Source organism: Cataglyphis hispanica, chromosome 7, assembly GCF_021464435.1.
Source record: "Cataglyphis hispanica isolate Lineage 1 chromosome 7, ULB_Chis1_1.0, whole genome shotgun sequence".
NCBI lineage: Eukaryota > Metazoa > Arthropoda > Insecta > Hymenoptera > Formicidae > Cataglyphis > Cataglyphis hispanica.
This window is the reverse complement of record NC_065960.1, coordinates 1516698-1531647: the sequence shown is the minus strand read 5'-3', so window position 1 is coordinate 1531647 and position 14950 is coordinate 1516698. Positions and strand designations below refer to the sequence as shown.

The window sequence follows — 14950 nt, the reverse complement described above, 5'->3', positions numbered from 1 at the left end:
ATATTATACATATTATATATTAATACATGTAATATGTAATATATAGCATTTAATAGATGTTGCATAGTGTTAGCAATATAATAAATTATAAGAAAAAGTAGTGATAATTTATACGGCCGTAGCAAAAAGTCATAACATCTTAGCACGAATCTGCTGAAACCGATCAGATGTTTAATGACGTACTTGCGCATGCGCAAACCTTGTAGGAGAGATTTTCCCCCATCGCGCTTGACATAACGTTCGTCCATAGATGTTTATATATTAAGACGTCGATGCGTCCATCACGAGTTGGCCGCGAAATTGGCGCTTTCTGTTGGTGACTAAATGCAAGCAATAAGAAAAAATAGATGCGACAAAACGCGAAATGTTACTAGGCAAGAAATAACGGTTGATACGGAATCCGATTGGTTGGATTATTGCTTGGTATGTCATTCATTACATCGAAAAATTTTGATCGATTATCGTACTATCAATAAATTGAGTGATTCTACGTATATAATATTATTTAATTTAGATTTATGAGCAGAAATTAAAAATTAATGTTAATTTTGGACAATTTTTTTTAACTTTGTTTTTTTGTTACAGAGTTTAATAATCGATTGTAAAGTTACATCTAATTTTGAAATCCACCATTTTTATCGTACCAACCAATAAACAACGAGATAAGCGTTATATCCTTCGAGGATACGAGATAAAAAATTATAAAACTTTGATTTTTTTCATGCACATCAAATGAAGCAATAACTGATCATCACTGAACGGAGAATCATCGTCGATATTCAGAATCCAACAAGAATATTCGACCTTACGTATATCATGCTGTGCCCAGCTTTAGTGCCTCTTCGCAACGCGGGACGCAGCCTAGTGGAAAAGTTCAACGTCACCGCCTGATCGCCATCGTCACCGCCGACACCACCGCCGCCACCGTCGTCATCGCCGTCGACTCGGAATAGCAAAAGAGAAAGAGCTGGTCTTCCTTCGGTTTCGCGCCGTACCGTGTCGTGTCATTTGATAGACATCGCGTAGAAATCGCGCGACGCGAATTTTCTCGACTTCGTCTGCGAAAGGATCGCGAGAGACGAGAGGAGGAAGAAACGCGTAGGTTCAAGACACACTCGGCTGCTTGTAAGCCGCGCGACAGTTCGCACGACAGCTTACTCGTCTACCTTCACTCTCTTTCCTCGTCTTCGTCGACCCGGCTCCTCTAATCCGGCGCGAACATGAATGAGGAATACGACGCGATCGTGCTCGGCACCGGCCTCAAGGAGTGCATCCTCTCGGGCATGCTCTCCGTCAGCGGTAAACGAGTGCTGCACATCGACCGCAACAAGTATTACGGTGGCGAATCAGCCTCCATCACGCCCCTCGAGGACCTCTTCGGGTAAGTGTTCGTTTTGTCCTTCGTTTCCCCTTCTCTTTTCCATCCCTGTATCCTCTCCGTCAAGTCTTTCTGTCAAGCGGTACGAAGATGCAGGGAACCTCACCTGCCGAGCATCAAACGTCTCTTCACAGACGTTTTTTCTTTAAGCATTTATGTCATATCACAAAGATCTTTTTTCTCCTCCTCCTCCTCCTCCTCCTCCTCCTCCTCTCGCGACACATAGGCGGAAGATCGTCAACAGCTGGCAGATCTTCATACGGGAATTTTCTTCCCTTTTTCTGCCGATCGAAATCTCACCGGTCGATTATCTCCGCGGACAGAGAGAGAGAGAGACGACAGCGACTAGAGAAGGAGGAGGGAGAAAGAGAGAGGATACATTCCCGCGGGGAACGCACCGAATCGTCGGAACTGCGTCGTATATAGCAAGGATAAAGGGATGGAGGGGGGAGGGGAAAAGTGTATCGATTCTCGAGCCCGCATTACCGCGGCGCGCGTGAATCGACGCCGCAAAATTGTCCGAATTTCTCGTTTTTCGCGACTGATCGAAGTCGATGTCGAGATATGCCTGATGCAGGTAATATATGTATATATATTGGTCCCGCTCTCTTTTTCGATTTTACTTTCGTGTAAATCGTGTGTCAAAATTATTGAATATATTAGAACATAATATATAAAATAATTATGTATATAGAATAATTATATTCCCTCCCGTTAGAGGATATTATTATTTTGAACCATCTTCAACGAAATATTGTAAGAGTAAATATAATAAATAATCACAATAATAACTGTTACAGATAAAAATCGTTTAAAATATATTATAATAAAATATCAAACTTCAGAAAAAAATGTAGAAAAAAAGAGAAATAGAAGAAAAATAGAAGGTCGAACAAACAGATTTATTTATACGATCCAAAATATTTTGGAGCACAAAAATGGACACACTGTATTTCATCGTAAGGATAACGAGCTCTCAACACTAATTGCGAATTCCGGTCGTTGCTACCGGTCGAAAGTACATAGCGGAAAGTTCGGTACCACCGGCCTCGCAACGGTTACACTTGAGTATAAAGAGAGAACAAGAGGGAGAGGAAGAGAGGAAGAATGGTATCCGCCCTCCATGCGAGAGAGAGAGAGAGAGAGAGAGAGAGAGAGACTTGTTCGATTGAACGTGGCAAAATTGTCACCGCCGTGATCAGATTTCGCTCTGCGCTAAATTCTTCAATTTTACGCCGCGATTTAATTTATTTTTATTTGCAGTTTTTATTTCCTATTTATTTTTTTAATTTTAAATTTTTCTGTCTTTTTTCTACATTTTATGTTCTTTTTTTCTTTTTTTTTTATTACTACTTATTTTCGTTTCTTGTTTACTTTCCTTTTCTTGGGTTTATAGTTCTTTTTTTCATATTTTATTATTTTCTTTTTCTCTCTCATGTCAAATTACACTTTTCGCGAACGACCTTGTTAATCGTGTTTGTCGACATTTCATTTAGAAACTTCCGACAGGTAGTAGCATTATAATAGCATGTTGACATGATTCAGTAGATTTTAACGTATTATATATACAGGATCTACAGAATCTCACACACATATATACGTTTATCTGCTGCATCGTTATCTATGCAAAATATTAAATATTTTAGTAAATAATGATTTTACTCTGTGAATGTTTGCAAATTTTAAATAATTTTATTTAATTATTAAAAAATTTATTTTCTCTTCTATTGCGATAAAATTTACGATAAAAACTAAATACCCTGTAGATACAATTATATGAAATGCACATGTCACATTACGTGATATATAAAAAAATAGAGAAAGATAACGAAAAAAATAATGTTCGAAATGTTTTGCGTTTTTCGACTTTCGTTTACAACAATTTCGCCATGGCATTTCTTTATTCAGTTCTTTCATGATAATCGCGTAAAAAATGCGATCAAGTGTGTCAAAAGTTCACGATTATTTCTTTCTCTCTGTCTTCCTCTCTCTCTCTCTCTCTCTCTCTCTCTCTCTCTCTCTCTAATCTTTTCCTTTTTCTGTTTCTCTTATCGCGCCGTTTCATTATATAGTGACTGTTAAAAAGCGTATTCTGTTAAAAAGATGTAATGTCATCTGAAAAACACGGATATCCTGTTGCAAACATTTGATATATCCGTTACATTCTTTTGTACAGCAACGCGCGCGGACATGAAAGTTCGTCCAGGTCGAGGAGAAGGAGGAAGAGGCTCTATTCGCGCCGAATGCAGATGGAAAGCGGAACGACGACCGTTTCGAAGAGATTACACGTAATTATGTGCTTCGCGGAAAAACGCACATCGCGACACGCGAATCCCGGTAGTTTTCCGTCTCGTGATTACAAATGCAAATCTGACGTATCTGGACAAGTGGAAAAAGTAATTAGCCTGAATTTAAAATGCGAATAGATATGCCGTGTGATACATATTTCTCTTTATGTACTTTTTTCATCATTCAATAATATCTCTTTAATACGTACAGTATATTATATTTTTTAATTGTATACCAATTTGAGTAATTTTACATATATTTTTGTATAATAATTATAAAATTAACTAAAATATATATGTAAAATTAAAATAGATTTAAATACACAGAAATAAAATCAATAGATTGCGCAAAGAGAATAAGTGGATGACTCTGTGTACCACACATCTTTATATCGCTCATAAAATTGTGCAATTACGTTTACGTTGTACGCAACGTATTTCTCTATGGATTCGCGCTTTGCATCATCGGTGTAGAGAAAGCAATAAAGAAGAACGATCATCGCGAGCCTTCAATAAATCATTATCATGCAGCTAATCCATTGCGTACCTATCGCGCTATCAATAAATTGTCCTTGATGCTCGCCATATCGCTCAATCATCATTTAGTGACAAGTTGTCAATTGGATGAATGCAACGAATGCAGATTCATGAACATTTACGTCGTATATTATTGCTTTATACAGCACAACAGAACCTTCCCTCTTTTATACAGAACCTCTGTGTAAAAATAATTCTTATTCTGAACGTAGATAAAGCCTATGGAAGCGGAAGCGTCCGACATGAGCGTTTAATTACGATTGATAAGAAACTAACTAGTTGATGCCTTGTTTGTGATAAATCCCTTTATTAATTGTCGTGATAAATTTTCTTCGTGATAAATTCGCGTAAGATAATTAAAAGACAGAGAAGACATCTATATATAATGCCTAATTATCTCGTGAAAAGCAATTATTTTTAATTAAAAATTCAGTTTTACTTTATCAAACTTTATTGTACATTATGCTATTTAAAACGTTGTAATTTATTATATAGATAAATTTATTACATAAATAAAAATTAATTATTTTGTGACCACGTGTTGTATTATCGCTTATTCATAATGATGTTTATATTGTTTAGAAAATTCAAGGCTCCGCCGCCGGACGAGAGTTATGGCCGTGGCCGAGACTGGAATGTCGACCTGATTCCTAAGTTTTTGATGGCAAATGGTCTTCTTGTCAAGCTACTCATTCACACGGGCGTAACGCGATATCTGGAATTCAAGTCGGTGGAAGGCTCATACGTATACAAGTCAGGCAAAATCTCCAAAGTGCCGATTGATCAGCAGGAGGCTCTATCCAGCGACCTGATGGGTCTGTTCGAGAAACGGCGGTTCCGCAACTTTCTCATGTGGGTGCAGAATATGCAGGAGGACGATCCGAAGACGTGGGACGGCTTCGATCCCTTCAAGAATAATATGAGTGCGCTCTACAACAAATTCAGCCTCGACAAAAACACGCAGGACTTTACTGGACACGCATTAGCGTTGTACAGGTAATAATTGATCAAGATTTATTTCAAAGAGATTAAATTATCATGAGATTAAAAATCTATGAAATAAACGCATTTCTTTTCATTGTCTTTTGCGAGAATGCTTTTTATAAGAACATACAACTTAAAATCTACTAAATATCTATCTATCAATGTCCATCTTCAAAGTATGCTTATTTGTTTTTTAATCAGGAATGATGATTACATAGACCAAACTGCGATAATTACCATCAGGAGGATCAAATTATATAGCGACAGTTTAGCACGATACGGAAAGTCACCGTATCTTTATCCGATGTACGGTCTGGGCGAACTTCCTCAGGGATTCGCGCGACTTAGCGCCATTTACGGCGGCACGTATATGCTAGATAAACCGATTGATGAAATCGTCATGAAGGATGGCAAGGTAAGTATCCCGTTACGTTTGCTATATCTCTGTGATTAAACTCAATCGCTGAAGTCGATCATTATTTTTCCTAGGTGGTCGGCGTCCGTTCTGGTGATGAGACAGCTCAATGTAAACAAGTTTTTTGTGATCCTACGTATGTACCCGATTGCGTGAAGAAGGTCGGTCAGGTGATAAGATGCATATGTCTTATGGATCATCCGATTCCAAACACGGCTGACGCGCTATCTACGCAAATCATCATTCCTCAGAAGCAGGTAATTGAACATTATGCATTTCTTCCCTTAAGCGTATGTTAAGGTTCCAGGAATTGTAATTATATTCTAATATAGCCTTTTCTTTTACTTTAAAGAGCTCTATAACAATCTATTTTTAATTTTAAAATCTAACATATAATACTTTACAGATTATTTATTCACATAGATATGAATTTTGACATTGTAATATTTGTAAGGATTTCTTATTTTTCTTATATATTTAAACGTTTCATTCTTTCCACAGGTTGGTCGCAATTCCGATATCTACGTGTCTCTTGTATCGCATACTCATCAAGTAGCGGCGAAGGGCTGGTTTATCGCTATGGTCTCAACCACAGTGGAAACAAAAAATCCAGAAGCTGAAATTAAACCCGGTCTGGATTTGCTCGGTCCGATCAAACAGAAGTTTTTCAGCATCTCCGATTATATGGTGCCGGTAGATGAGGGTCTCAACAGTCAGATATTCATATCTACCAGTTATGACGCGACCACACACTTCGAGACAACCTGTTTAGATGTACTCGATATATTCAAGCGTGCTACCGGTGAAGAATTTGACTTTAACAAAGTTAAGCATGAGCTTGGCGACGAGGATCAGTAACCGTAATTACGAAGTGTGCCGTGCATTTTACATCACATTACACCTCGGGAAAATCGAAGCGCTCAGTGAATTCGCATATTCGAGTAAACAAGAAATCATCACTCGATGATCGCCGACCGCATCGACATGCGACAGTTTCAAGGCAGATGTCACGCTTGCGAATAGACCTGTGCCTAATTATGTTAAATAGGTTCTCTTTGATAGAGGATGAAAAACGAAGGTAAAGTTGACAAAATTCTCTCTCTTTCTTTTTGTCTCCTACTTTGTCCTAATCTCATCTCCTGCTATTCCTATGAACTCTTCAAAGTCCTGTTTGAAAGCAACACAAATTCTCTATTACATTTACATGGAAGAACTCTTGGACTATATTTCTACGACTTCAAGTACCAGATTATAAGATTAGATCTCTTCTTGTAAATTTATATTTCACATGAAACTAAATCCAATCTGCCAATATATATGCGAATAGAAGATAATAAAAAAAGACAAAGATAATCTCGAGTCGTCCGTGTCACATTGTGTGTATACAATATATATGTATCATATTTTAATTATTGAAGTGATATTGATTGGCAGATTACATTGTACAAAAAGGAATCTATATAGATATATCACTACATAAGAAATATAATATACTGTTAAATTGATAATTGATTAATAATAACAAACAATATAAGTATCATATCTGTCTAGGCTAGAATTTCTATAGATATAGACGAGACGTTTCTGGAAAATTTCGGAAATTGTGTGAATCTGGGAAAGTTTATGTTGTCTGAATGTTAATTAACTATAGATTATGTCTAAGTTGCATTTATCGAACAAAGTGATTGCGCAATGCTTTAGTTTTATATGAATTTTTGAGAATCACGGACATAGGTGTTCCATCGATGACTCTCCATTACTTGTCGATTGTTTAGTAATTTTAGAAATAATATGCCGATATAACGCATTATATATCGATATTCAAGCACGTATATGTAGTATAACTATATTTCATCTATATTTATTTATTCTTATTGAAGAGTTCTCATTTAGGAAACAAATCGATTAGATATCTTCAACGTGCATTCGGAAAACAGAATTAGGGAAAAGTCGCATGTTCGTATACACTTAAAACAAAATCGATGGAAAGTGAAAAAAAAAATTGATATCGAAACGTTGGAACGAAGAGGAGAATATCCAAACTCTCCGGAGTTGCCAAGCATTTCACATTATATATAGATATTATTATAAATCTATACAGTATATATTATAAAAAAAGATATGTATACATATATATATAAATATGAGAAGAAGGAATCGTTGAAATATTGTTGTTTCGTGTGAGCTTGAGATTCAGATTATTTCTTTTGCATAATAAAAAAAAAATGCGGGCGTATTTCGTTATATTATGTCATTATCCGATAAAAAGGAGAGCGTAAATACATGTGCTCGCCGAATAAATGAACAGCAAATTAATGGTGGACAAGTGTCGGAAGAAGAGATAAATCGGCTGTTTTTCTAGCTTTACCTTTCGCTTGCACTCTCGCATCAGTTATTACAATGACACATGCAATTTCACACTATGTACGAAAATCTAGTGGGACGAATAGAGAGGTGTATTTAGATAATATACATTTCTCTCGATCGCAACGGGTATCTTTCACAATTATCCATCAACTTGTAACACACAAGAACAGAATAGAATAAATAATATTGTATTAATCGTGTACTTTTTGCAATTTGCCGACCAGTTTTGCTTAAATCGGGAAGAATGTGAGGCATTTATAGCGATATCGCATTTTTTTTTATAAACAAAAATTTTAATGTTATTTTTACATTATGTCGCACACAATTTCAAAACGTAAAAATTGTTATCTCGGCAGCCCAAGACAACGAGATCGTTGTGAACAATTGGCGAGGAAAACGTTTCGCCGGGAAGTTGCTTGATTGCCAACAATTTTCCTTCCAAAAGATCGAATATTTTAAGAATACCATCTGTACACGCTACAAACATACGTCCATTTTCACACCAAGGAGTCGCAAAAATAGGCGAAGGCAATTGTAACGTATATTTTAATTTTGGTTCATTTCCTTCAGTCATCTTGAATGGCATCTCCAAACAATACACATGTTTGTTATGGCTAGCCAAAATAACATATTCGTTGTTTGTAGACTCGACATTCCATATCACGGGATACGAAAACACATTGCCATATATCACATATCGCCACATCTGCAATAATAAAAATTTGTTTACAACAGACATCGAGCGACAGAAGAGACAGATAGTTGCCTACCTGACAATCGGTTTCGATATCGAAACTATACAATTCTCCAGCCACGGAACAAAATAAGACATATCCGGTTCGAAGAACAACTGGCGCGACGAAAATCGGATTCTGCAATTTACGTTTCCACATAATCTGTCCGGAAGATTGTTGTAGAGCCAAACACGAACCATCCAGTGTCCCGAAAAGAACCGAAGTCGATTGTCGATGCAAACAACCGGTAGCACAAATTCCACCTTTGCTAGCTTCAGTTTTCCATATTTGAGTACCGTCCTAATGGATATATATAAAGATATTTGATTATAACTATATTAATATTAACAGTTTCAAGGCAGTAGTACAGATTTAACACTAGGCCGTCTACCTTTATCGAAAGACAGTATACATAGTGATCGTAGGAACCCATAAATATTTTGCTTCCTTGTGTGCACGTTATTGCTGTGCATTTCACCATATCTTGCGTTTGAAATTTCCAAATTATTTCGCCTGTTTTTAAATGGACACAGTACACGTACCCATCATAACAACCTATCGATATCATTTATTAATTAATTATTTGTAAATTTCATTATATTAATATCAGACAATATATTTACCTACAATACCGCGAAATTCAGCTAGGACTAAAACAGAAGCTTCTATCCTGTCTGGTAATTTTATCTCGTACGATTTATTATTGGTTTCTAGCAAGTCAACAGTACATATAATGCCGAAATGTGAGCCGACTGTTGCGTACAATTCTGTTCTAAAAATTAACGAATGCGTATGAAAAAGATATAATACCTTTTCTATTAAAATATTTTTCTTTTTCTGAGTTATTCTTACTTGGAATAACGGTAAACAATTGGCGAGGCATCGATGCACTTTTGCAAATTATATGTTGCTAACACTTTAATATTCGATATACTTTCTTGTGAGAGAACAGTACTTTCTTCTTGTAATATATTACTGTAAGTTTTTCCTCTACATTTATACCACTGACGAAAATTTTCTTTATTTGACAATGATAGAGAATTATTCGATGATTGTCTTAGAGATTCTTCTGCGTTAAACATTTTTTGGGAAGACTTGTCATCAAAAGAAATGTCAATGCGGCGATTGACATTCTGGCTACAGTTTTGGTCAATTAAAGTATCTCTAATATAATTGATGCATTCATTGTACGTAACATCCTTAAGTAATATACCAATTAATCCGGGGAATTCCGCATTAAAGGCTTCAGCGGCAGCGCTTGAGATTTGAAGCGCTGCTATTGACGTACCTCCTGATGTTAAAAAACCAGTGTCTTTAGATTGTACATGATTGTTCCAAAAGTTTCTAAATGTTTCCTCTGCATCAACATGCAAATCGTTTATAATAATTTCTGTTTCAAATTCTTGGCATACTTTTTTTAATGACGCATGACAAATCTTTCCGCTAGTGGTAAAATTAAAATCGTCTATTATAATTATTTTATCAGGCTTATATATCGCCGATAATATTTTTAGATGCGACATTATATCTTCTTTTAATTTTGGAAATTCTTCTTTCGGTTTTGTAGTAGATATACACAGATATAATTTGTGACTTTTTGCGTCCCAAAATGTGGCACAAAGTCGTACAAAATTTAATTCCGTCGTGACTTTCTCGAGTTCCCATAAATTCACTTTATTTCCAAATCTTTTTATGATATTATTTTGTCTTCCTTTATAAAATATTCTACCTAGATCATTTGTCTAAAAAGAAAGAAAATAATATACATTTGAATGTTTTTAATAAAAATTAGTAAATTTGACAAAAATTAAAAAATTATACTTTGTCAATGAGAGAGAAACTTACTCACTGAAACTATATCGCCCGTATTACGAAAAATTGGCTTATTTAAATCTTCATCAATTTCATTTTCAATGATACAAATTCTATTGATACTTCCTACATTGAAAACATAAGAAAAAATAATTTATATTAAATTAAATTCTACAAACATGTTTTACATGTAATATTACATATTACACATATTATACGTTTTTCGTTTAATTATAATGTTAAAAACTAACCAATATAAAGAGTGCCTTCACCACTAGTTATCATTTCATTATTTTCATTTCTAACTTGAAATGTAGTTTCTGACAATGGTTCACCTAAACAAGATTCATCTATATTGTTTTTGGTTATTTCATTAATACTGGACCAACACGATATTTCAGTTATACCATAGATATTAAATATTCGTGTCATATTCTGTATATGACTAGCTTTTAATATTAATTTCATACTAGGAAATGGTTCTCCACCCAAGAGAAGAATTCTTAATTTAGAATCTTTGTCCAAGATTGTTGTCTTTAAATGTTCAGTAGTCCACATGTTAAAAAGAAGTGATGGAGTAATTTGAAGAACTGTTACATGGGTATGGAATATTTCCTCTAAGAGTCTAAAAAATATTTTTGTTTATATGTACATTGTAAATTTCATCTTATTTCTTTCAGTATTTTTCAAATCTGTTGTATAATAGTTATTTACCTGTTAGCTTCACTTTTTAATAGTTTTGAAACCATAAACAGAGTTGCAGCACAGGAAAAACTTAAGAAAACTTCCACAATACTAGGGTCAAAGGTAAAATTTGTAAGTTGTGCAATTTTATCAGAGTCGGTTATATAAAGAATTTTTCTTAAATCTGTAATATTAGGTAATATGCAGGAATGCAGCACTTTAACAATTTTTGGGATTCCGGTTGAGCCTGAAGTGGCAATTGCATATGCAAAACGATACCATCTTTTATTAATGTTTTTTCCTTGGACATTTATTAATTTTGTCAAATATATTGGTTGTCTATGAATATCAAATTGACATATGATCTCCCTGTTGGATGTCACATATTTTGTAAAAACATAGTTTACATGTAAACAGGTAAACATCTGATTAGATGTCGATGGATCTGCAGGTACATTGAAAAAAGCATGTCCACTATCAAGGATTCTGCCAAGAAATATGAAGATGAATTTAAATGTTTATTATACATATTATAAACATATATATGCAATAAATAATAATGCAGTATATACATATGCAATATATAATTAATATTTATAGAAACATTTAAATTTTCTTACCCAAGCATTAAAGAAGGAACACAGTATTCTAAAATATCCCAGTTAATACCAATAAATTCAGGATAGTCTATAGGTTTCAAACAATTCGAAACTGTTTCTTTCATCGCTTGCAATTCATTGTAACTTATAATCTTGACTTCCTTTAAATCATGATATTCTATAGCTGTTTTGTTTAGATGAAGCCAACTACATATATTATGTAAGGATTGTGGATCTTGCTTGTCATCATTTTGCAATTTTAATCTTTTCGTTTCATTAACTAAAAAAAATATGAATAATTAAATAAATGGAAATATATATAATATGCATTTAGAAATTCATGTTTTGCAAAACAAAATTATAGCGATTGATTATATTAATCGATGTACTCACTTGTACGACTCATGATTGCACATGTAAGCATACACACATCCACAGATATAACATTAAAAGTAATATAATATTCGTATAAATTAATAAAAGGTTTTTTAATTAAACACGAATTAATGAAATTCACGTAAATTTAATTTTTTAAATAAAGATAGAATTAGATATTAAATATTTATTCAAGTCTCGTTACTGATTATGTTTTGGTATAAAGGTTAGGAGACTCGGGTTCTCAACCTTATTTTACAAATACATTTATTTACGTATCAGATATGTACATATAATACAAGAATGATAATACAATTAACTTTATGCAACTTTATACGGAATTTAATCGATTAATCAGCAAAATAATTTTACATTATTTATAATCAAGTTTTTTGTTTTTTAAGTTCCTAGATTTAACAGGGCTCCATAAATAATTAACTGTTTTTTTCTTTTTTTTTAAGGAAAAGTTTGAAAAAAGTAGAATATAAGTTTTTTAAATCTTTTATTCAATATATCATTAAACTATGTGTACAATTTAGTCTTAAATAAATCTTTATAATATGTTTATGCTAAAAACTTTAAGTGTCTCAACATAAACACGTACGCTTAGGTTGCATTCCGTTTCATGCATAGAGCGCATAGATCGTTTGGAAATCTATAAATGACGTGAACTATAAATTTTCAGGCGATCTATGCGCTCAATGCGTGAAATGGAACGCATTCTTATATTATATTATAGTGATATTAATGAATTTTGTATTGTTCTAGAATTTAAAAAGTAAAGTATGACTATATCAGACACAGTGAATCACAATTATTATTTTATATTTATTTAATGAAAATAAATAATTAATATAGTAGCAGAGGAGAAAAAGTGGTCATACAATTTTAATATTTTTTTTTTCAAAAAAGCTTACTGGGGAGAAATAATAAATCGTTCCAATATTCAAACTATTTTTTTATTTTATTTCTCCTCACACCACTCATTCTCCTTGCGCACCTGCTCTTCTTCTGAAGCAGTAAAATCATTCTTGATGTTGAATGTTTTACGTATTTCCTCAGGTGTCTTGCCTTTGATCATATTCGCAACAGTTTTGCATGTGACATCTAGAAGACCCTTGATGTCGAGGTAGTTAGCTGCCAAAATCAATTCGAACAGCGTGCCTTGATCAACCTATAAAACACATATTCATGTCTAAGTTTATAGCAAAATTTAAGACTTTTATCATAATGGATTCTCGTTTATATAACATTATTAATATTTATTATAACTCTAATTTTGTTTAAATTCAATATAATTAACAAAGAGTACTTACTTTTAGAAAATCAGCATCCCATGAACTGATATCATCAGTACGCTTTTCTTTGTTTTCATCATCTTCTGGTGGTGGAGGATCGTCCTTGTGATATGTAGCCCATTGTATGACCTTTCTGAGGATCGCTGAATTAACATTCGGCAATGGCACAACTTCCTCTTCTTCCTCATCCATACCGAGATCCTCCAACATAGTCTTGATGGTGACCGAACATTTCGCGATCTCAACATCGATGTCGAACACCTCGCCATCGGAGCTCTGTAGCTTTATGTTAGGCATCTACATATGAAGATGGAAATTATGTTGTTATACAAGACAAGATAATAAATCAAGATGATTTTATGATACTTCTTCAGAATAGTATTCTAAAGATTCATACTTTTTTTTTGTAAAATAATTAACGATAATTTAAAAATACGTATAGTAATTTCGCAATCTTTCAAGCATTTATATTTGCAAGCGTCTTTTTCGTAGCAAAAACGAAGGAATGGAAGGAATATTCGTTAAACGAGCAGTGAAACATAAGTGAAAAAGGGCAGATCATAAATAGACATCACAAATTGTGAATTGTTAGAACAAAGAAAGAAAAAAAGAGAAAGTGATAAGCAACTATTGTCTGTAAGTAACCAAAGATCTTATTGTCTGATGTATACACAAAGCGTTGTATATGTACCACGCTTTCTCTCTTTCTCTCTCCCTTTTTCTCTCAACATAATCTAACCTAATCCATACACCCATAAAAGTCTAATCGCATTTGACCGTGCTAAAAAACTGAATGTTTGCAAACTCTGAAAAGAATTTTTTGGTATATATTTATAATTTTTTCTGAGTGGCAAAAAAAGAAGGCAAGAGGTTTATAAGAAATTTAAGTTCAAGATATTTCAATTTCTGGTAATCACTAGAAGATGTATGAGTGTATTAACAAGATACATGACAATTTTCAAAATATTCAATTAAAACGCAACAGCACGAATAAGCTCATTGGTCATAATTGTAATTTTATATCTTTAGCGTCTATTTATATAAATCATTTTTTAACCTAATCGTACTTACGCCTCATTTTAATTTATGTATGTATATTTTTTATTCTATTCTTTATTTTATTCTAAATATTATCTCGTTCGATTATTCATGTTACAAATCGGCGCGTAAAGAATCCCGTTTACATGGGAATGAAATATTTTTAGCTACCTGGATTACTGAATCGAGAAAATGTGATAATTACCTTTTTGGTGGCAAAATAGAAATCGTCGATTCAAGCGTCGCTTCTTGCCTCGGAGATTCTCCGTCACTTCTCGTTGCTGCTTATCTTGGTTACTTCCTTGGCTTTGCTCCTGACATCAATCTCCGTCCGATACCCGATTCAAAACGATGGAGAAAATCAACTGTATGCTGTATTGTCTGTAACGTTGTTTTTCCGTTTTTCGTCTGTTCGAACAGTTCGACGTTCGATGAGGACAA

General features: G+C 33.9%; 3 protein-coding genes across 4 annotated transcripts; 1 reads left to right on the top strand and 2 right to left on the bottom strand.

Annotated features, from left to right (window-relative positions):
• Positions 1 to 828: 828 nt before the first annotated feature.
• On the top strand, positions 829 to 8164 carry LOC126850920 (rab GDP dissociation inhibitor beta). Its single transcript, XM_050594397.1, has 5 exons — positions 829 to 1381; positions 4786 to 5199; positions 5389 to 5602; positions 5677 to 5859; positions 6104 to 8164. The coding sequence occupies exons 1-5, from the start codon at positions 1221 to 1223 to the stop codon at positions 6458 to 6460; spliced, it is 1329 nt and encodes a 442-aa protein (XP_050450354.1). The 5' UTR covers positions 829 to 1220; the 3' UTR covers positions 6461 to 8164.
• A 107-nt stretch (positions 8165 to 8271) lies between these two features.
• Positions 8272 to 12554, bottom strand: LOC126850900 (beta-alanine-activating enzyme). 2 transcript variants are annotated; one of them, XM_050594363.1, is made up of 11 exons: positions 12192 to 12554; positions 11820 to 12078; positions 11230 to 11685; positions 10923 to 11140; positions 10767 to 10850; positions 10553 to 10641; positions 9556 to 10445; positions 9327 to 9475; positions 9095 to 9258; positions 8740 to 9003; positions 8272 to 8675 (listed from the first exon to the last, which is right to left on the bottom strand). In XM_050594363.1, exons 1-11 carry the CDS (start codon positions 12220 to 12222, stop codon positions 8280 to 8282), a joined length of 3000 nt encoding a protein of 999 aa, XP_050450320.1. In that variant the 5' UTR covers positions 12223 to 12554; the 3' UTR covers positions 8272 to 8279. The 2 variants fall into 2 exon arrangements, with proteins under 2 accessions (XP_050450320.1, XP_050450319.1); XM_050594362.1 differs by having other exon boundaries at positions 10767 to 11140.
• A 104-nt stretch (positions 12555 to 12658) lies between these two features.
• Positions 12659 to 14938, bottom strand: LOC126850937 (S-phase kinase-associated protein 1). The gene is made up of 3 exons (XM_050594426.1): positions 14715 to 14938; positions 13490 to 13768; positions 12659 to 13347 (listed from the first exon to the last, which is right to left on the bottom strand). The coding sequence occupies exons 2-3, from the start codon at positions 13766 to 13768 to the stop codon at positions 13138 to 13140; spliced, it is 489 nt and encodes a 162-aa protein (XP_050450383.1). The 5' UTR covers positions 14715 to 14938; the 3' UTR covers positions 12659 to 13137.
• Between the last annotated feature and the right edge of the window lie 12 nt (positions 14939 to 14950).